The 23,327-nt window shown below is 35.1% G+C and overlaps 1 protein-coding gene across 1 annotated transcript; it reads right to left on the reverse strand.

The window, feature by feature from the left end:
- Window positions 1-22,240, reverse strand: LOC105384402. The gene is made up of 4 exons (XM_011554632.3): window positions 21,939-22,240; window positions 18,626-18,796; window positions 3,772-3,882; window positions 1-522 (listed from the first exon to the last, which is right to left on the reverse strand). Exons 1-4 carry the CDS (start codon window positions 22,003-22,005, stop codon window positions 293-295), a joined length of 579 nt encoding a protein of 192 aa, XP_011552934.3. The 5' UTR covers window positions 22,006-22,240; the 3' UTR covers window positions 1-292.
- Between the last annotated feature and the right edge of the window lie 1,087 nt (window positions 22,241-23,327).

Here is a 23,327-nt window from a genome sequence, read left to right on the forward strand (position 1 = left end):
TAAACTTAAACATAAGAAAAATAATGGTATCTCTATCATTTGTCAACTTTAATCTAAACTTATGAAAACCTGCAAAGCTTGAAGCTTCAAAACGGTATTGCTGATTTTAATTATTGAAGACTTGACTTAATTCTTATTATGTATTGTCGATTATTGCGTTTAAAAAATACCACCCCGCCTTTAGAACCAACATCACAAACGAAAGCACAAAAAGTTCACACAACACAATGGCAACTGAAAACTCCTCATAACTCAACACACTAACAACGCCATCTACACAAGCACTAGCGAACTACAAGAAGATCTCATCCAACAACTGTTTGTCGATGAGCCTATGCGGCTGTGGCTTCTTCTGTTTCCTTCTCCGCCGGTAGAGTCTTGCGTTGAGCGGGTAGAGTGAGGGAGACAGCGAGCATCGCACGTTGAACCACCAATCACAGGACGCGACGGCCTGAGAGAAGATTGTCCCGTTGGGACAGAGGAAGGAGGCTTGTCGCCCGTCGATGTCGCAGTAGTGCCACGCTGGAATGAGAAATAAGATAGGGTGAGATTGTGGAAGGGTCAACGATGAAAGATAGAATACAAGTGGTAGTAGTGATTAGAAGGGAAAGTATTCTAATCACTAAAACATGTATTCTTCACATCTAAACATCTTTTCTTACAATTATAAGTACATACATACATGTTTTTAAAGTTCCATTAATGATTTAAGCATCCTTAAATATTGAATTCGACCGTAAAAGTAATTTGACCATTACGCCTACTGTATTCTCGAGTCGATCTTATCAAATTTGTTTTATATCTATCTCAGTTAATCAATATAATACTCGTGTGGGAATGTATAAATAAGATTTTTCAGATTTGTAGTCCATACTTCTCAGCCATAAATATAGACATAGATGTTTACCTACATTCTTAAAATAAATATACGCAAACTGCGAACGGTCGATTAATTAAAGAATTTTAATTTAAGCTGGTAGTGACTAAATAAGAATCCAGCAATTAATTCTTACAGCATACACATATTTTTACTAAATTTGGAAATGATCGGATCGGTATTATTGAATGAAATCATCATAAAATCTTAGATGGTTCAAAATGCACGCTCAATGGCCGTTTATTGTGAAATATTTTATTGCCTTTTCTAGCTAATTGGTGAAGTTGCTGTGTGTATTTCGCTATAAAAACAGGGTTTTAGTGATATGCTCTGGAAATATAGAACCAACAAAGTACTCAGTCTCTTGTCAAATGTGGTTCAGTTTGACTAGTAGATTTAACTGCCGAGAGCATGTTATTTACGCAGCTTTAAAATAAGAGTGTTCAACAGATGTCCTCAAAATAAATTGCTTGCCATTTGTACAATTATCGGTACAATTTAACATTTTTTTTAATATTCCTTCATTTACAGAAAATTATGTCTACACTATCGACCGTGGAAAGTGAAATAGTAATAAAACCTGTAGGTACAATTAAGATAATTTACCGTTAACCAAATCAAAGAAAGAGTTTGGTAACGATGATTGCTATACTCGTAAGTAATAAAATATCTTGATTGATATCAAAGGTCATGCAAACAAAACCGCAGATATTATAAATATGTTTTAATTAAAACGTCTTGGTATATTTTTATCTGTTTTATGTCTTAATAGTACGAGGAAGATAACCTGTGCCATTAAATAACTAATTGGTTTTAACGCTACCTGTATTTAACTAAGATGTATTTTTTTAATTAACAAGAAATAAGAGGTTATCACCATTCACTATAAACCACATACAGTGCTCCAAAATTGATAATGCGTATAGAAATCCTAGACAGATCGGTTGTTTTCGATTATGTGACACATGATATTGACTCCTATTTCTTTCAAACAAGGTGCAAAATGCAAGTGTTTTTTTAAGGCTCTTACGATTTAATGATTCGGGTGTGAAGATCTGCATGTGCATTATTAATTTTGGACAAGTGTACACTTAAAAAAACACTTGCATTTTGCACCTTGTTCGAAAGAAATAGGAGTCAATATCATGTGTTACATAATCGAAAACAACCGATCTGTCACAGATTTCTATGCGCATTATCAATTTTGGAGCACTGTACCTGATGTAGAAATAGAACAATATACAGGGTGGAAATATTCATAGTAAATATCAGTAATAAGCCTGAAGGTCTATGTTGCTATAAGATCTTATACATACCGATGTCTACTATGATATTGAAAATAAATTATATTCTATACCTGCCTTGGAGACCATTTATTAAAATCAATTCGCTAAAACTCTCTAACGACTTGACCAAATTAGATAATTAAATATTTGAAAAGTTGTACAGAAGGATTAATAGTAAATAGGAACTTGCAGCCTGGGCTTTACTATGTATTATGTATGTAACCAATATCTACTCACATACACACCATCAGAATTTTTAAAGTAATATTAAACACAAAATAAGCTCCGGGACTAATTAATATTAAATAGTAATTGCCGACATAAATCTTGATTACGAAAAACACTTCGTACTCTACATAAATTATCACCATTGTAAAAAACTACATATTATTTATTTATTATTATTTAGATTCATGAATGATAAAGCCGATGGGGATAAATAAACTTTGACAAACGTTAATGTCGCTATATTTTATAAATCTAGTTTCGGTAAAATACAAAGGGAAAAATCTTTAAATGCTTCTTTATTCTGTTTCGTAATAAATATAATTATTATTTATCACTTATAGTTTAAGTTCACCTATAAATAACCCATCCTGTTTATTGACATGAGTAAATAAAATATGTGATCAACTGGTCAGCGGATCTCACGTTTATGACCTAATAATTTAAGATATCTTGAATCTTCCGTATTGTAGTTTTTATCCTACCAATTACTTAAGGTCAGTCGAATAATAAATCTATGAATCTCTGACAAGGTTAGATCCTAAATTGGGCACACTAACATTGGTTTGTTACTCTTTTGTATTTAAACAATTGGAAGTTACATCCACGCATTGTGTTTTTAATTGAAATTCTTTAAATTATTTGTTAGTTTTTTTCTATTAATAGAACCTTGAACCTCTTTATATGTATTAATCGGTGCTTAATAGTTTCTCATTAACTAGTGATTTAACGTACGATTAACGTGTTTAATTACATCGTCAGGCATATGGTTCTCATTCGTGATTTATGACAGCCAGTACCAAATACACTCATAAGCAGTGAAAAAGTTTTTCATTGCTCGTGAGTATTAATCTGTAATCGAGTTTTGGCTTTGGCACTCGGCAATCCACAATCCATATTTATAAACATACACAACACACTTAAAAAAGCAAATTTAGTATCGATACCAACTAACTAATCTAACCTAACTAAGGCCATTGTTCCTGAGTCATAGTCATACCGCACAGCGATGGCGATTCATTAAAAAATCACACGGCTGTTGGTCAGTGCAAGATCAGTGTGACTGTAAAACGGCCTTAGAGAGATGTGGCCAAATAGTGTCATTGTCTCTCACTCAGCTCACTACATTTAATTAATAAAGTTCATATTTTCGGCACCGAATGGTTTATTTAGATTGTAATCTGTTTTTGAAACCTCTCGTATGTACAGTCAGCTGCATAAGTAACTGTACACTTCTGTATCTTGTCAAACTGACGAGCCGTTAATGTTTCAATGAATGAATATGTGGTTTCAGAATGACAAGGTACAAAAGTGTATAGCTACTTATGCAGCTGACTGTACGGCTGTACGTAGCCGAGATAAAGGTACATAAACAGTACATACCCTGGCACCTGGTGTCCATGTCCGCGAAGAAGCCCGGGTAGGGCTGGTCGTCGCAGTAGAAGTTGGTGTACGGCACCGCGCCCAGCACCGGGTAGTCTGTCCCTGGCTTGCCTGGAACATTGGGAAGGGAATGGGTTAGATGCAAGAAGAAATACTGAGGGTTTTGAAGAAGCCTGTAAGATAAATAGATCACACTTTATTTGTACACCAAAAAGAGTAATAAAATTAGCTCGTTATAACTTCTTATAACTTCTCAGCCAGAACATTTTTAGAGATATTGTATTGGGAGAAGGCATATTGGATACATAGAGGCATATCAAACATATATATGCTTTAATCTCCATCATAGATAAAGTTTAATCGCTATAACATTGAAATTAAAGACAGTAACAAATAAAAGTGCGAGTGTGCGTTGAATTCTTTTGTACTGATCATTCACTGGCTACGCGATTCGTAGCGTATAATAACATAGAAGTATCGGAATGGTTTTGTGTATTTTATTTTGCGATAAAACTGTGTAAGTAAGTTAAATTGAAATATTAATCTATCCACCCCTGTTCAGTACCTACGTGTAATAGATAATAGAAGTAGATAATGAGCATAATGCCTGTAATGTAGGGCAATATAGAGCAGCCTAGCAAAGGCAAAGCGCAATGGCGCGATAAATATCACCTTTCAATACAACGTTTGGACCGTATTCTCATAAACACATATTATTAGCGTTCACAAACGTCGAGGTGTAGTGTAGACACACCCTAACGTTGTAAAGACCCAATTTCTGAACTGGATTCTAGTATTTAACTTTAGACAGACACTGATTGTGAAAGATCACGACCGGTGCTTTGTTTAGTTTTGTATCTTGAAACTAATATGTTCACTATTCAGTGTTCACACAAAACATTAAACATCAGTAAAAGAAAGATTTAATTACTGTGTGACTAATTATGTTATAGGCATAGGTATGTGTAAGCCGCGTATTTTTACAATCTTTAGATTGCAAGCAGTCATCTGTTGATGTCAAGGTTGGTGCAATTTTAATCTTACTTAAATTTGCATTTGGTTGAAGTGGTCTTTTTTAACATAGCCGTATAAAAACCATAAATAATTGGTCATTTATGAAATTGTTGTTGTACATTTCCATTTCAGAAAATATATTTCTTTATTTCAAGTGTATGTGTATCCATCTACTATACGTACAATATTGTATATACATAGAGGGTAAACAAATAAAACGGGCACTAAAGAGAAACTACCTTACTCCATTAATTAAAATGAGCTAACTTGAAGATTTAAGATAGTTTTCTTCCAGTGCCCAAATGGAGGAGTCGTGTCGTGTCGAGTGTACCAAAATGGAGGAGTCGTTGCATATGTCAAAGATTCATGGAACGCCGTCGTATCCGAACCCACTTTTAATGATTCATGTTGTCTTGTTATCGATATTCCAAAAGTCGCCACCATCCTTGGCATTTATAGGTCACCTTCGTTTAGGAACACTAGTAATTTTCTATCATCATTGGATGAAAAACTTTCATCGTTCAAGGATAAGCAATGTTTAATAGTCATTGGTGATATAAACATTGATTTACTGTCTCCCGATTCTGAAGAATATTTGTGTCTCTATACCGAACACAGTTTTGATCAAGCTATAACTAAGCCAACGCGGTCTAATGCTTGCCTGGATCATATTTCTATTAAATCTGACTTACCTGCCGTTGGTATAGTATGCGAATCCGACATCACTGACCACAAAATTGTCATAGCAGGTTTAGGAGCAAAAACACCAAAAAATATTCCTACCAGATTTCGTCAAGTTATAGATCACAATTCAGTTGCTGAAGAACTTTCAAAGACTGACTGGTCAGTAGTGACAGAGCAATCTGAAACTGACGCTGCTGCAAACATTTTTCTCTCCATCTTAAATAACGCTATTCTAAACAATTCCAAAACAATAAAACTAAGTACTCGTAAGTCTAAACTCGTTATAGAACCCTGGATGACCCCAGGATTGATTAGATGTGCTAGAAATAGGGACAAATTACACATGAAACTTAAATCAGATCCACAAAATGAAATATTAAAATTAACTTATACGCGATATAGAAACTTTTATAAAAATTTAATACGAAAAGTAAAGACAGAATATGATAAAAGCGAACTTTAAAGTAATATGAAAAATAGTAAAATGCTCTGGAATAAAATAAAGAAAATATGTAACATTAAAACAAAAAGTAACAATGCAACCGAACTCACTACCATAAATAATAACCCTATAGAATCTTTAAATATCACCAATAAATACTTTGCTTCAGTAGGCCATAATCTGGCTAACAATATTCTTAAGAAAAATAACTTTACGGAACATGAACTAGCTCTAAACACAAAAAGTAAAGAATCGTCCACCTCGCTTTTCCTAGAACCTACAGATCCAAATGAAATAATTACCATAATAAATAGCTTAAAAATAGAGAGTGCTCCTGGATTAGACGGGATAACACCACTACTGCTAAAAAATACAAAAAACATAATTGCTGAACCTCTAGCTCACATTTTTAACCTTAGCATTACTAATGGTTGCTTTCCAGAAGCATGGAAAACTTATTCTATAACTCCAATTCATAAAGACGGACCAAGAAGTTGCCCTGAAAACTATAGACCAATCTCTCTTCTCAGCATACTTTCAAAAATTCTCGAACGCATAGTCAATAATCGTTTAGTAAAATTCATAGAATCTCTGAATCTTTTATCTCCCCGCCAATTTGGTTTCAGACATTATAAATCTACAGAAGATGCTGTAGTACTTCTTTCAGATCTGGTGTCCCAATACTTGGATAGTGGAAATGGCTGTATAGGAGTATTCCTCGATCTGGCCAAGGCCTTTGATACTGTTTCTTCCAAAATCCTCTTAAGCAAGCTACAGCAATTTGGTATCAGAGGCATTGCGCTAGACTGGTTCAATAGCTACCTATCCGGCCGTAAACAGCTGGTTAAAATCGGATCGCACAAAAGTGACACGCTACCCGTTATGTACGGCGTACCGCAGGGTAGCATTCTTGGACCTACACTCTTTCTTATCTATATGAATGACATACATAATCTCCAAATAAATGCCGAAATTTTATGTTACGCTGACGACACAGCTATTATCTTTAAAGGTAGTGATTGGAATAAGACTTATGAAAATACTGAATAGGGCATGGTTACTATCAATGAATGGCTATCTAAAAATTTACTCACATTAAACCACAAAAAATCTAAATATATATGCTTCCATAAAACTGCAGCGTCCAAACCAAGTACACCCAACTTCCTTAAAATACATACCTGCAAAACCGTCACCGCCAATAAAGACTGTGATTGTAACTCTATCCTAAGTGTGGGCTCAATAAGGTATCTTGGAGTAATTATAGACCAAAACTTAAACTTCAAAGAACACATTCTCAGCTTATCTAAACGAATCAGAAAAACTGCAAGTATCCTTAAAAAACTGCGCAATTCTGCAGAAACTTCGCTTCTGACTAAAGTATATACTGCTATTACACAAACAATCATCTCATACTGCATCCCAGTTTGGGGAAGTGCAGCTAAAACAACTCTTCTTCACGCCGAAAGAGCACAAAGATGTGTTATAAAAGTTATGTTAAGAAAACCTTTTCGATACCCGACTCAAACACTTTATAACGATGCTAAATTACTTAATGTTCATCAACTGTTTATCCTTCGGTTATGCCTTTCTACTCATAAAAAACTAATAAACTCTGATTTATATGACTTCTTACTTAAAAAACGTGTCTTTAAAATTCCTACTACTTACATTAATACTTCTTTCGGTCAACGTTTCGGACAATATTATAAGAGCACACGTTTATAACAATATCCTTCAATACTCTAATCTAATACACCTTTCTGTTTCTGAAGCTAAAATTAAGTTAAAAGAGTCTTTACTTAAATTAGATTATGCCTCTACTGAGGTTATTATAGAATAAGATGTGCAATTTGAAGTTAGTCCATTACAATACTTTATTATTTTCTGTTCTGTTCTATTTTTATAATGTGTTACAGTTAAAAGACTGATTAAATATATATATTTTTTTAGAATAATTACATTTTATGTTATATTACTGATGTTACTTTCAATAAGATTTTGATTTTTAATGGTACCCCGAGATACGGGCAAAGCCTAGTTCGGGGGCCCCTGTTCATTTTGTGATTTTAAATGTAAGATGTGCGCAAGAATACTTTTTGTTTTGTAAAATAAGATTTAAATTTTACTTAGGTATTATGTGTTTTATGTGCAAATAAACATTTTTTTTTACTTTTTTTTTTTTTTTTAGTGCCCTAATTATTTTTCCACCCTGTAAAATGTATGGTATTTACAACATTTAGAGATAATAAAATAGGCTCGTTAACATTAGCACTGCCAATCAAAATAATTACGTCTAAAACTAACAATGCACATTTTTTCTCTACACCATTGACTCTGCCTATCAATCAGTCAGCATATAATAAATAATCTGATCGCACGATCAAATTCTCACGTTTCCCAATTCACAGCCCAGTTCGTGCTACTCCAATCATTGTCCTGTGCGGGCGAGGTTGATAAAGTAGGCCCCTATTACGCGGCAGTGAGTAGCCAACAAAGATAGTTAAAGTTCGCTCACCAATCTACTTTCACTGTTTTCATCATCCACTAACTCCTCTAATAACCTCCTGCAGTTACAAACGTTTCTCTCTTTCGCACTTGCTGGCCTAGACAGGGATGTGCAACAAAAGTTCACATTCTCTTGACAGTCAGTTGTTTCGGAATACAGGGAGGATGGTAAAGTAAGCGGTCAAAAGCCTTAAGCAAAGTAGGCACCTTTGGCCCTTATTTACATTAGCAGAACAATCGTGGCTCGGTGTTACGAGACAGATACACCACGATTTCAGACTGAGATTCTTTAGGATACTCTAGGCCATCGAATAAGTTAGTAACAGTGTTACCTAAAGAGAGCCCTACCTCAATTAAAGTTTATAGGTACCAATTATATGATATAATACTTGTATACATATTTATTTAAAGTCCATGCGAATGAAAGTACTCTACTTGGAACATGCAATTCACTATTACAAATTGTATTAACCTTTCAGTCGGTAGAGCGACTGCTATCATTACAGAATGATCATTATTTTAACATTATATTGAAATTTTCCGCTCCTACAAGATTATATTGCATTAAGACAGTAACCGTTACTCCATTTACACCCTATGTGTATGCAGGTAGAATAAACGGAATGACCCATTGAAGCAAAGTCAATATTCCGAATTTTTAAGTTTCCATCTTTTACCTGCAAAATATTTAATCATGAAAGTAATCCAAAATGTACCTAATACCTATAACTAAAATTATATTCGTATTTAGTAAGTAAGTATATCTATTTATCACTTTAGACGATGTTACGAAGGCAAATGATATCCGTGCAATTTGTGATATGGGATATAATACGTAAAGTCATTAAACATATTACACCGCGTGTGACGGCTATAACCATTTCCAATCCAGATATACTCACGTTTACATAACATCAGATACGGTATGGGTGTAACTTCAAATGTGACTTAGTAGCTTATAACTACTTAGGATATAAAATTAATAACTATAATTTATTAATAATACTGTAATTACCTTCTCTCATAGAAATTATAAACTAGAACAAATGATTTTCTTACTACTTTTTTTCCTTACAGGAGCGGTGGTAGCTCAGTCGGGTAAGCGCCCGCTTCTCACGCCAGAGATGCGGGTTCGAATCCCGGCGCTGACATGTACCAATGAGTTTTTTTCTGAATTTAAGTACAATGTATACCATCGCTCTTACGATGAAGGAAAACATCGTGAGGAAACCTGCATATCTAGATTTAGCACATCTAGATGTGTGACTGTGAACCCACCAACCCGCAGTGGACCAGCGTGGTGGGTAACGGTCCAAGCTTAGGAAGGCAGTTTAGACCTTGGGGATATGCACAAAGGTTCCACTCGAGAGAGCCAGGTGCAGGTACTTACACCCCCACAGAGAATAGAATAGAATAGAATAGATTTCCTTACCTAGGTATATAAAGTTTCCATCCCATCAACAATAATGTTGGCTCCTGTCACGTACAGAAAGCTACAAAGAAATTTGACCACATTCAGTAGCAATTTCACTCAGTGCTCAGGCCACTGCGTCATCGACAAACACCACAAATAAATCTTTCTCTTGAACTTGGGAAGTAGAAAGATATAATGGCGATGGCCGCGGCTTGCACAATGTTGTCTCATTACGTAATTGTCGTGCTTTGTGTGTCTTCAGAGTGACGATGTAGAATGTGGAGGGGTCACACGGGTCGCGGAGGGACCTCAAGGCCAAACTTTATGTGATTATGCTAAATTACTGCATTTAATAGTTTTTAACAAAACTTTTTTTTTTATTTATCGCTAGGCTAGGTTCCTAGGCAGGTTTATTTTTGGCAATTTGTTAGTCATTTCTTTTTTGATTCGATCAAGCAGCCTGTGAAACTAGCATAGTAGCTATTAAGATAAAAATAAAGGAACTTTTATTAGCTGTATTTAATGTGTTATTCTATTTACTTCGAGGACGTGTGTGTGGTTTGTTTTATTTTTACAGGTCAAAAAGGCGACCACATTATTATAAGGTCAGAAGTTGTAGAAGTTGCCTAATATTTTTTTCTTCAAAACTTTTCTTTGTAACATTATGTGTACCTACTAAGTCTATTTACCTTTATGTATGACACATAACTAGATAAGTGCATATACATACGTATAAGAGAAGTGATTGGCACTACCTACGCTTGTAATGTTTTGACTGTCGCATTCCGTGGCCCTGTATAATTAACATCTTCATATGAACAAAAACTTGCTGACAGCAAAATATGTTGTCGACAAGTTAATGTCACTTGATAGTTTGGAGTTTCTTCACCGTCTTACGCCCACTCAATTGATGGTGAATAGTTTAAAATGCAACGTCTATCTGTTCTGTTTATATACCTATAGGTATAATAGGAGAAAAAGAACACAATGTCAATTTGATCAATTAGTTCACAATATTACAGCAATAGTTAAGTTAACAATGAAAAGCTTTTTTTACAAATATAATTATATATATACTCGTATAATACATTTGCAACAACAAAAATTTTTTTTTTTTGCAACAAATTATTAAATTATAGCTAAATATTTAAGACATTGCATTGTTTATGTACCTACAAGCAATAAAGCACACAATTATTATGGCTAAGGTATTGATATTGCATGCGCTGTATTGTATTCTATCAAAGCGTATCATATCGCCATGTGATCAATCCCATTGTTTATGCCTGCACCAATGTTATAAATTACTCTAAAATAATGTAGGTACCTATAGGAATTGAACACTTAGCAACGACTATTTAACGATCAGTTTTGCTACTCAACGATACTTATCAGTCGCAAGCACGAGTGCATTGTCTTAGCTGTCAAAAAATATACGATAGAGTTAAAACAATTATTATTGTTGTCGAAACAAAATGTCAGGCTCTTGTAATGGGCGAAATTCATGAAGACTGAATCTATTCGTGAACTAACTATTAAATAAGTTTCATTCTACACAGAAGCTATAAAACTAAAGCTACGTAAGTTATCGTATTCAGTTTTTGTGTATGATGTCAGAGTTGGTTCCATAATAAAAGTATTTCGATGACATTAATCAGGGCTAGTAGCACGGGGCGAATTTAAGACGTGACAAAAGTTTTGCATCGCGCTCACTCACATCGCGCAGCCTCAAGAGCGAGCGCGACGGAGAACTTTTGTCACGTCTTAATGCTAATAGTAATAATAGCCCTTCAGGAAATGTAAATGTCACTGATAACTTTCCACCCTGTACAGCTACAAGAAGGGCAATTTGAAGGTCCAGCTACTCGTCCACACAATACGCACTCTCTAGGTCAGTTTACGGTGTATTTATGATTCACATGAGTTATACTAACTTACTATTATTAAGTAAAGATTTCGCAAAGTTTTGCGCGTGCTCAAAGTGTAGTACAGTTGGCATAACATTTGCTGAGGTCAATAGGTGCGTAGGTATATTCCACATGTATGGTTATTTCCCGTCGCATGTTATAATGAAGGCAATGATTTACACATTGTCGCAATTTATAGTCTGTATTCTGTAGCCAAACAGTATGGTTCTATCTGTACTTATTCTTATCGTGTCTGTAAAAAAAACAAGAGCTAGATTACTTATAATATGTTTTGTCACCGGGTCAAAGCATTGAGGAGTTATCTAGGCGTAATTGACATACATACGAGTATATCAGAAACAGATTACCGTCACTCCAGGAGACTCCTTTAGCGCAACCCATTATATTCCCCACTGTAAATAAAATACAATGCATTAACCCCCACTGGAGGCCTTGAAATGGTATATTGGCCTGGACTCACTAGGAGGGTTTGCTAACAAGTCTACAAACTATGTATTAAACATGTTGATGTCCCACTGCGCATCCTTTAAATATTTCCCATCGAGAGGCTACCGCGGCTCTAGTGCCAGTCAAACCTGTTTAACGTCTTCAACTGAATCCAAATAAAGCTAAAATTGTGTATTAAATCTGTCTTTAGTTTTTGTAAATACGATAAAGATAAGGTACTTTTATAAATGCAAATAAACAAAATATCCAAAGAGTTTTAATTTTTGGTTTTAAAAGTGTTCTTTAACAAATAAACGGGCATTTAAATACCTAGGTATTTTTAATAGCCTAAGCTCCAATTTCTCCATAGTCGTTAGATCGAAACCAAGGAAGGTTTGATAATTATACGTCATCTACATATTAAATTCTTGTGTTTATTCTCTAAGTGCACTGTATAGTAGGTTACTTACTTAGTATTTTACTAGATCAGTAATGGAATTAATTCTTACGATTTATTTATAAGGATGGTTACCTAATTATTCCTTATTAGGTAGATGATACCACGTATTTAAATGATCATGTTACTTTAACAGGATCTAAATGTATAAGTTAAACTAATCTTCTAGTAAAATAAATCACATATATTAAGAATCGAGGTCAGACCGTTTGTAAGCATCCTGGATCTGTATTCACTAAAATGTTGTAGTCTCGAAACGATGCTTGGTTTTCCAAAGGTATTTCTTACTTAGTCATACACACTAAGTTGATACCTTACATAGTTATCTATTAGGTGTGGGAAGATATCTTGCAAAATGACATGATTTCTTTGGAGGTTTTATAATATTTTTCTGATCGAAAAACAAAACAACCATTCCGGTTAACATTAAACCCGATTCCTTGTCAAAATGCAGTCTGATTTCCCTTATCATTTCTTAAAATTTATTTTTTACAATGATTATAGCTATTATAACATGTCTCTGCTAATTAAAGTATCTGTTAAATAATATCCGGAATACGTCGCCGCTGGACGTGACTCATAAACTTTGCTTGATAACTTCGTGTGAATCGCGGATCGATACCCGCACAACTAATACATTTACCACCGTACAGATAGAACTTACAAAGAGTTTAATAAATTGAATAAGAGCTTTATACATTTATCGGTGATAATCACAAGATATTTCACTCTTTGTTTAGACGTAATCGTTTCGTTAATCAAGTTTTATCTGATGCTTCTTTTAGTCTTGACAACACGACATACATATAGTACGTATAATGACGGACTTACCATTATATTTTGGTTTTGATCTAAACTCTAAACTTCTCTGCAGATACGAAACTACAGTTAAAACTAAAAGTGCTTTAATTTAATGAAGACATATAAATCAAGCGGTTGGAATCTCAAAATTACTCTAAAATATCCACTTAGGACGTAATTACTGACTTGCAACATTAGCCATATTAGATACGTTGATGTCATCATCATCACTGGAGAGATATTTTTTTAATGAAGTAGGTATATAATTGTCTGGCATTCGGTAAATGTAATCCAGAAACTTTGCAATTTTACATCCGCTGAAGCTAAGCTATTTATTCGAATACCTACCTACCTTGTGGGAGAAAATTTGTGATCGACATCGCTACCAAGATATGATAAGGTACCCAAATTAAAAAAAAAAACTAAAGGGACTATGACTGCTTGTGTGTAATAAATGTTCTTTAATAAGTAAGTAGGTAATTACCAATTAAGTAAACTTAAAAGGGAAAAACCAAAATTCTGTATTGACGTAATTTTCTTGCCTTTTGTATACTTAACATAAAATAAAATCAATATATTTTTTAACAATTTATTGCACCGCACATTTTAAAGTGTTCGCATATAAGTGTTTAATATTACGAGTGTGTGTAGTGTGAATCAGTGAGTTATTCTAGACTCTATCTCACAACTCGGCAGGAAATAAAAAAACTTGCAAATTGTTAACCTCCTCTACCCATCTTGTCAACCAGCTAACTGCGTTGTGCAACAGTACAGTCACCTTCACAGCCACACAGACATTATCCTTTATCGGTATTTTGTAGTGAATACTCGTTATTAATTTACTCAGTTACTTAATCGTTATTAATTTCATACATGCAAAATTATTTCTGGCTATCTTACGGTTAGATCTTACAATATTACTACGTTAGATTAGTTTTAGTAACCATAGAGTTAAATGGATTGTATCATTTTAAATTACGCACGGAAATATAATAAATAATATGTTTAGCTACAATGAACAAGTAATATTGTGTTAATATTAATTATTAAATTCATAAATTTGACACTGAAATTAATCATTAATTTTAATAGCTGAGATTTGACACTGAAATTAACACTAAAATTAAATAGGGTCTCTTTAATTACAATGCGACTGTACCTAGACTAGTCGTAGTAGTAAATATTCCAGCGTAATATAGCACCGAAGAGGGCCCTATAGGAGACCGCCTCAATAAATCTCGTTTCATAATAATTATTGCGATTCAATACATTATGCAGCCAATGTTGAAAGCAATGAGCCCTGCTCATGCTCATAGCACAGATGATAATAATGTGTAGTCAATGTGGTGTAAATACCAATATTGCCAAAAGAGAGTCACAGCTCATTTATTTCCGTCATTCTGATCAATGTTCGTTCTACGGCTATTAAAATTCATGATTAATTACCATTATGCCCTATATTATTCCTAATCGTTGCTTTATCAACTTTTGTAACATAAAGAAAGCTTAATTTTTTTTTCTCTCTGACAGCTTGTCACACTTCATCAACGAACTCCATCGTTTTAAATTCCTCTCCTGAGTATATTAGTGCCCTTTCTTACTTATACGTAGCTATTCGACCACAGCTTTCATAGTTCATTCCCGACCTCCCATGTATGGATATCAGTCGCCTTTCTCTGCCACGCGGTACTAATTTGTCAATCCCATTGTGTCGGGTTGCGCAAGAGTAGGTAAGGCCTCGTCCACAACGTAGGATTGTTAGCACAATTAAGATCTGGGCGAAGGCGCAAGGCTCCGAGACTCACGTCTGTTCGCAGCCTTGACTCTGCTCATGATTGTGAAGGATGTGGGCTAGGGTTTAATCGACAATCGGCATAACAGTATCAAAAATGTTTAAAAGTTTTATTTTGAATTTTAAGTTTTAAAGGTATTTTTTGATAAATAAACGAAAATACGTCATTAAATAAGTATACTTAACGGATAGAAAAATTTTCATGAAACTAAACCAATATTAAACCACTACTTCTGCAACCTGTAATTTCCTATTAATAATGTAATTCCATTAGGTATTAATATTTATGAAACTTTTCAAAATATATTTTCATTTAAAAGAAATAGTATGTATACAGTTACCAGTGCTACCAACATTTCTAAACCCACCTATGCAATTTCGTCAGAATTTCATTCGGTACAAAGTTTTAACTTCTACTGTTTACTAATTTCAAAACTTTTAACGACAGCGTTAATTATAAATTACGTGTAAATCTTATGCACATAAATGAATACCTGTGTGTGGTAAGTGAAATACGCTATTTGCGGGATATACCTTATCGAAATATAATTAACAGAAGATGACTCTATATTACCTACTGCTTGGCAAGACCCTCGTGTTATTGCTAAACATTTATAAAATGTACACTTAATGTGCGGTTCTTTATTATTGTCTTATGATTTTATGACATAGCAGTTAAATTCTTATGATGTCTGAGATAATAAGTCAGTTTATTAATCCCATACATTAAATTAACAGAACAATCATAGGACCGCCATGCCTGAGTCACCGTGACATTCGTTCAGAAGTCGCTGCGAGGGCAGTCGTAGTCGTGTGTGGGCCTACATCGTCCATACCCCCTGACCCTCACGCGACTGCAGCCGCCTACAGCTCAGTTGAAGGGGTAGAGGTCACGTGCACTGGTCGCCGACAGTCATCAATCAACACCGTTGTCGTATGGTGTTAGCGCGAAATATTGGAAGCCTTGCGAATATTGTTGTTTTTACTGATGATTCATTGCAGTGCTAGTTTAATTTTATTACAAGGCTCATCTTTTAAAAGAATTAAAACGCTGCACCTAATATTATGTATGTATGTATGTAAACAGGGTAGCTATATCCGTTGCAACCTTCTTAAATAAATCTAGGAGTACCTAGTAGGTAATAACGGGAAACTAACTAAAAAACAGTTATATCCGTTGACGGTTTTTTCTTTTCGTTTCGTCAATATTTCGTTTAAATAAAATGCTTGAAATACACAAAGCAACATTAGGCTTGTAAATAATCATGTGGCTAGAACATAATGTGCATTTAAGTAGAGGTTAGGCGTTTCGCCACACTATCAACAAAAGTTTCATAAAGTTTGCTAACAGAATGTTTAGTGTTTGCCGCGTATGTAGACCAGCGACCTTATCAATTTATTGTTACATCTATCCCGATCACTTTGAAGCTGATCTGAGTCTCTATCATAGTTGTTAGGTCCCTTCCATTGTCTCTACATTCACAGATACTTAACCAATCCTCATACTGATAGTACCTAATTAACATTCTAATTATCACGTCATCGTCACTCGGGAGGCTCGTTTCGTTCATTAATGACAAACCTAACAATCATTGAAATGAAATATTCCATCAGATATTGAATGATCGTGATAGATATAGTTATTTAGACAATGCGGCTCCGGGTTTCATAACGCCATGTGCTTGGCTTGTGGGTGTTACTTCAAATATAGATCCTGACATGTTAAGTAGTTTAACACAAGTATGCCTGTAGGTAGTTTAATGGGACCAGTAGCATACTCGTAGGTTACAAGTGTCTACATAGCCGCTGTACGTACTGAAGGAGAATGTTTGGTACCTACCAAAATATAAATTAACTCATGCTTATTTATAAGAGTAGGTAACATATTGAAACTGAAGGCGTATACATATAACGGTGAAAAATTATTATTTTTTGTATAAAATGGATTCGTCAAAATTAAGATGCTATAAAGGCCCTACCGTAAACACAAGCTTTGAGAGTTACTCAAAGCTCAGAGCACTGCATAGCAAAACATAGAAAAAAAATCTAAGTTATAAAAATAAATAACTAGGTATCTGTTATTCTCTCTAAAAACAAGTATGTTACTACCGAAAATATAAATAATAAAAAACCGGCCAAGTGCGAGTCGGGCTCGCGCACAAAGGGTTCCGTAGCAGCAATTAAATCAACCTATCTCAAAAACTATAAGAGATACTTTGATCAAACCAAAAATCGTTGAAAGAGTTAATTAGCATGCATCACCTCAATTTTTTTTAGAATTTTATACCCCGTAGTTATAAAAATAGAGGGGGGGGGACATACTTTTTACGACTTTGAGAGCTGATATCTCAAAAACCGTTCACTTTAAGAAAAATGTTTTTTAGAAAACTTTATATCATTTTAAAAGACCTTTCCATTGATACCCCACACGGGTATGTACATCGAAAAAAAAAATTTCATCCCTCAGTTACATGTATGGGGCCCCACCCCCAATTTTTTTTTTTACTATTTAGTGTCATATTTTTGTAGCGGTTCATACAACACATATTCCCATCAAATTTCATCACTGTAGTACTTATAGTTTCCGAGTAAATCGGCTGTGACAGACGGACAGACGGACAGACGGACAGACGGACATGACGAAACTATAAGGGTTCCGTTTTTGCCATTTTGGCTACGGAACCCTAAAAAAGGACCTGATCCTCGTTTGATATTATTATTATATTAGGTAGGTAGGTACCTACTTAGAAGAAATGTCGAGGTCGGTGTAAAGTCAGACTATCGATTACAAAGGCTACTGATGGCAATTAGGAGATAAAAATGGCCGGATCTATGGTTGTCCTGTTAGGAGGCATCAATACTATACATGGTGTTCCAAAGAAATTTTGTAAACTGAGACTGTTTTTATTTTCATCATGACATTAAAAGGCTGTGATTAGTTGATTACGATTGCCTCGCTACGTGAATCGAGGCAATAGACTATTTCAATACCTACTATAATACTTACAAGCAGGTATGTGTGTATTAGGTAGAAGAAGGACAAATTGAGGAAATTTTCAATACATACATCTTTGTAGAAAAGGCTCGATAGCTCAGTATTCATTCTTTAACCAAGTAAGTACCTACCTAGATAAATAGTTAAATACCGAATAAAGTATTGGACTTAGTGAAACGACGAATCAATCTATAAATAAAATTAATGTATTATCTCTGGGAGAGACGTGTAAAATGAACATAGAGAGACTTTTGTCCAGAAAAGCTATTAGGCTATAGGTATTAAAGGGTCAACGTTAAAAAACTCTACTTCCTCTGTAAAAAAATATAACGGCGGAACTCACCGCCAACCTGCAGTAGTGGAGAGGCACTACAAGAGGAAGAAGGAACTCACCAGGTATAGCCATCCCCAGCTCCAAGTACTCCTTCACCGAGCGGCTGAGGAAGGCAGGGGGCGCGACCGCGGGCTCGGGCTCCGCGTCCAGCGCCTGCGGGGGCTCCTGTCCCGCCAGCCCCGACGAGTCGGCGCGCACTCGCTTCACACGGGAGCCTTCTTCGGAGCATCCTGGGGAGGGGAAGGGTAGACTGGCTTTACAGTGGAACTTATGTAACTAAAGCGATCGCTGTTTAGTCAGTCAGTCCAGTAAATTTATTTACTATGGTCGGTCATTGGCTGACTATTCATGCATACAAATTGTTCTCAGCGTTGGACCAGCATGACTGTAAAACAGTCTTTGTAACAATAGAAGGGCTAGTACGGGGCGCATTTAAGACGTGACAAGAGTTTTGCATCACGCTCACTCACATCGCGCAGCCTCAAGAGCGAGCGCGACGGAGAACTCTTATCACGTCTTAATAGCGCCCCGTGCTACAGGACCAGGTGTGGCTTTAAAACATCGCATCACGAAAGAATGGTGTAGCGATTGGTAACTAAATCATCGAAAACATCGGGATTGATTCGTTTTATTTATTTGTTACTTAACGTGTTAATTATTAGGTTAAGTGCCTGCCCAACAAACATTTTACCCTCAGTTACAGCTATTTTTATAACTTTAACCTGTATAACTGTGTTATAGTTATCTCAGTTCTAATATAAAGCGATAAAGATGAGTTAACAAATGAAATTAGTGTTAACAGCAGGTTTAAGTGTTAAAATGGTATTAGTCAAAGCAATTATAATTAAGATGTTATAGGTTTAAACTGTTTCTAGAACCTAAAGCTATACAAGAGTGCTCACTGATACCTGTTAACACTTATGGTTGTTAAGTGGTTTCCTTTAATACTCATATAAATCTTTAGGTGTCATATTGAATTTAGGCTGCAGGTATTGGTTATAAAAGAGATTTTGTCAAGAGTGCAGTAAGTCAAGATTCTTACAGTGTTGGAAAACTCAACAATGCAGTTTTAATCTTTAAGGTTACGCTTATTGCGTTAGGCAAGTAGACTGTAAAAGTAACGGTGTTAAGCAAGACTGTGCGGATCGACTAAGACTGCATAATACCCTTGGCTAAGGGTGTTCTATTTCAAAAAGTGTAATAGATGACTTAGGTGAGTCTATATGTCTCAAATGTAAGTTCGCCATTTGCATTGGCGACCTAACCTATAAATTGCTGGGATAAACAATATTTTGCTTTAAAATACTTACTTATTTATGTGAATTTTGTCATTCCAGTCATGCCAATCGATTTATGAAACTAATGGACATACAGCAAGGATACAAAAAAATACAAAATTGAGTCGTCTATTTTATATTTACTTTTGTTTCACTTGAAATCCTTAATAAATTCGGAGCGCATTAAAATTGAGGTGGGAAATATGGTATACATTACAGTAAAATTATAATGGCATGTTATTTTCAATTCACAAAACATGTTAAGTCAAGTTAATATATTATATTTACTGTTATTTAGTAATGATCAATACTGTCACTCTAATACTGTCGCGTATGATTGCTGTTGACACTATTACTTTCAAAGACATACAACTTGTATGGTAAAAGTATATTCGAAAAACGGTAACATACTCACTTAACCCTTTTTTACCAAACAAATAAGAGTCAGGGAGTCAAATAACCATTCTACAACTACAACTATACCGGTAAAAGTTCTAGCTGAGAGTGATTAAACGCTCTTCTATAGTAACTTTAGCACTTCAATGACACCGTACTACAGGCTTTCTATAACTTAAACACTTCAATGACACCGTTTTACAGACTTTCTAAAGCCTTTACTCTCAAAATCGTGGGCCTCTTTCGTGGTTATAAGTGAGTTAGAGCACTCTCCTACACTCTTATACAGCTATGTCTTAACACTTTAATTTTCAAATGGAACCATTATACAATTTATATGAGAGTTTTTTTAACGCTACGATGTTAGTTGGGTGATCCATAACATATTACTTAGCCTCGTAATGCACCTATGTACTATCAGACATTGACTGTGTAGGAGGTAGGTAACTATGCAAGGGCTGTGTGTAAGGCTAGGCTGAACCTAGCCTATACGGAAACTCTTGGTTGACCTACTTTGATCTAGCACCTACCTTAGGTACATAACCTTTATAGGCACGTTGGGTAATTTATTCACTTGAATGTTAGGTGAAATTAAGGTTATTCCACTTAGATATTTTTAAATATAATTATACCGGTTGTACAAGATAGATGAGGTTGAGGTAGGAAGGGTAAGGCCTAAGTATGTATCATATCAGTACCAGTCACAAATGATAATACATAAAACAGAACCTATAAATGCTGTCTTTGCTTAGCAGACAGTTAGCAGACAAAAAAAATGTTTTGATACACTCACGGACAATGAAAAGGTTCCACTGAGAAAAACACCAAATTACTCATAAACGGAAAAGCCTTGCTTAATGACTTGCCTTCTGAAACATTGAATTACATTTAACAGAGTATCAGTATTACGTTACGTCCAACTAAAAACGGTAATATTTTGTTAAAATTATAAATTAAATGTTTGAAAAAATTGGGATTGTTTGGTGTCGGCATTTTGTGAGTGGAACTTTTTCATTGCCCGTGACTGTATTTGGAAAGTAGGTACATACCTAACCTACCATCAGCAACTAATAATTATAATACCTACATAATAATACTTAATAATAATAATAAATATTAAAATATTGGTGTAAAGGCCCATTGGTGCGTTTGCGTTAGGCGGACATTTAAAAAAAATCACCGTTCGACGCGACCCGACGCAACCCACAAATGCAATGAGGCCTCACCCTTATTTTCATATATTGTAGATAAATAAGTAAGTACTAATTAAAAGCACCAATACTTTCTGGAAAAGAGGAAAACCTCAGAAAATCTAAAAACGTGAGGTAAAAAAATTGCGTAACACACATATAAATAAGGAATTCATGTTAGAGACTTTAAGGTACTTTTTACAAGATAAACGGTTTTACGTGTAGTACCTACTAGCTATGTACTAGGCTCTATAGGAATAGAGTGAGCTGACCCTATATTTTTTTTACGTAGCCTATAGGTACTTACAGTGACATAATATTATTATCTTCACAATACAGACCCTTGTATAATTTGTTTCTTGAGGTATAAAGAAGATAAGTACTTTAAAAATACCGGTGTAGTGTTTAACCGTGTTATCCAACCGAGTCACTTACAAGGTGATAGCGCTGAGAATACACAAAATACTGTTTACTTGACCTTAACATACTCATACATAACAAAAGCTTACCGGTCGTCGTCAATGCTACCAGCAACACGACACATGATAACCAAGGAACCTCCTTCCGAACCCACATGATAAAAATAACAAAACCTTGTTGCTAAAAATCACTCAACAATGCACATGATAATCAATTATTCAGCCAGTTGCATTTGACAAGTTGGCATTGGCGGGATTTATTTTTGAAATTCGAATGGTGCTTTATGGTTTGTGGTTAGCCAGCGGTGGCGGGCGTCGTAAGAAGGTGTTATGCAATCTAAAATACGCGTGTGGCTGCCCCGACCGACTCGAGCGCAATGAATGATCTATCTGTAAATCTGTAGACTTGTCTTGTGGTGGTTGTGAAGGTTCTTCAAGACTCAAACAAGATGTGCTCTACCGCAAGATGCTGCATAATAATAATTAAGAGATGAATCTTCTTTTAACTAGAATTATGATTAATGGTAATAATAGCAAATGACAGAAACGTTTTCATTATCTTATATTGTTGCCCCATTCAACTACGATCATTAATGCTGAATTTTTTTCTTACACCTTCAGTTATGCGTCCTATAACAAATATCTGCCCCGGCCGGGATCAAACCCACCCTCGGCAGCAGCATAAAAGTCAACTATCATAGCTCCGGTCATAATTTGATAAATATTTGTTACTTAACTGTTCTACATTTATTATAATTTTTCTTTAGATTGTCTTGGAAATAGAGTTAAGTACTTAAAAGGAATCAATGAATTAAAAACATTGATAAATAAATAAATTTCTTTATTGGAAACTCAGCATAAGTTCTTAGAAGAAATATCTTCACTAAATGGTACTTACACATTGTACATCTTCATCGGTACAGACTGTTTCAAAGTTGTGTTATTCGATGTCATCAAAGTGATATCATCGAATCGAAAACTTATAATCATTACATAGATAGGTAAAAGTAATCCACTGTAATATCGATTGTCGTAGAACTCGTTACTCGTAGATAAAAAAATAGGTTCTACCTTTTTTGGCATAAGATTTATTTGCCTAATCTCGTATTGCATAGTAACGTTTGGTCAAAGTCTCGTTACGCCAAAAATCGTATGGCATAAATCTCGTTTAATAAAAAGTTATTTCGCATAACATTGTTAAGCCTACTAATGGTATGGCCAAATCTTGAATAGGCTAATAATCATAATGCTATGACATAGGTTATAAAAAGTAATATAATATTCGGGCTTTAACTTGGATGGGGCGTCTTAGCGCAACTGGTGCCTTGTATTGTTTCCTTTTATGTAGGAAACGCTCCGCTCCGCTTCGCTGCGCCCCGCTTTGCTTTTGACGAAAATGTGCACCTAACACGCTCCTCCCCGCTTTGCTCGTCGTCGCACCTATCTATAGGTTTCGATCCCATGGGGTTTAATGGCGTT

This window comes from Plutella xylostella, chromosome 6 (assembly GCF_932276165.1).
Source record: "Plutella xylostella chromosome 6, ilPluXylo3.1, whole genome shotgun sequence".
Classification (NCBI taxonomy): Eukaryota; Metazoa; Arthropoda; class Insecta; order Lepidoptera; family Plutellidae; genus Plutella; species Plutella xylostella.

Bases quoted from the DNA above. Each gene is read 5' to 3' on its own strand.
- LOC105384402 (XM_011554632.3), bottom strand. From the start codon at position 22,005: ATGTGGGTTCGGAAGGAGGTTCCTTGGTTATCATGTGTCGTGTTGCTG. The intron at 3,883-18,625 runs GTGAGTTCCTTC...CCAATGTTCCAG, and splicing joins GCTGGGGATGGCTATACCTG to GCAAGCCAGGGACAGACTAC. The intron at 523-3,771 runs GTATGTACTGTT...TTCTCATTCCAG, and splicing joins CATGGACACCAGGTGCCAGG to CGTGGCACTACTGCGACATC.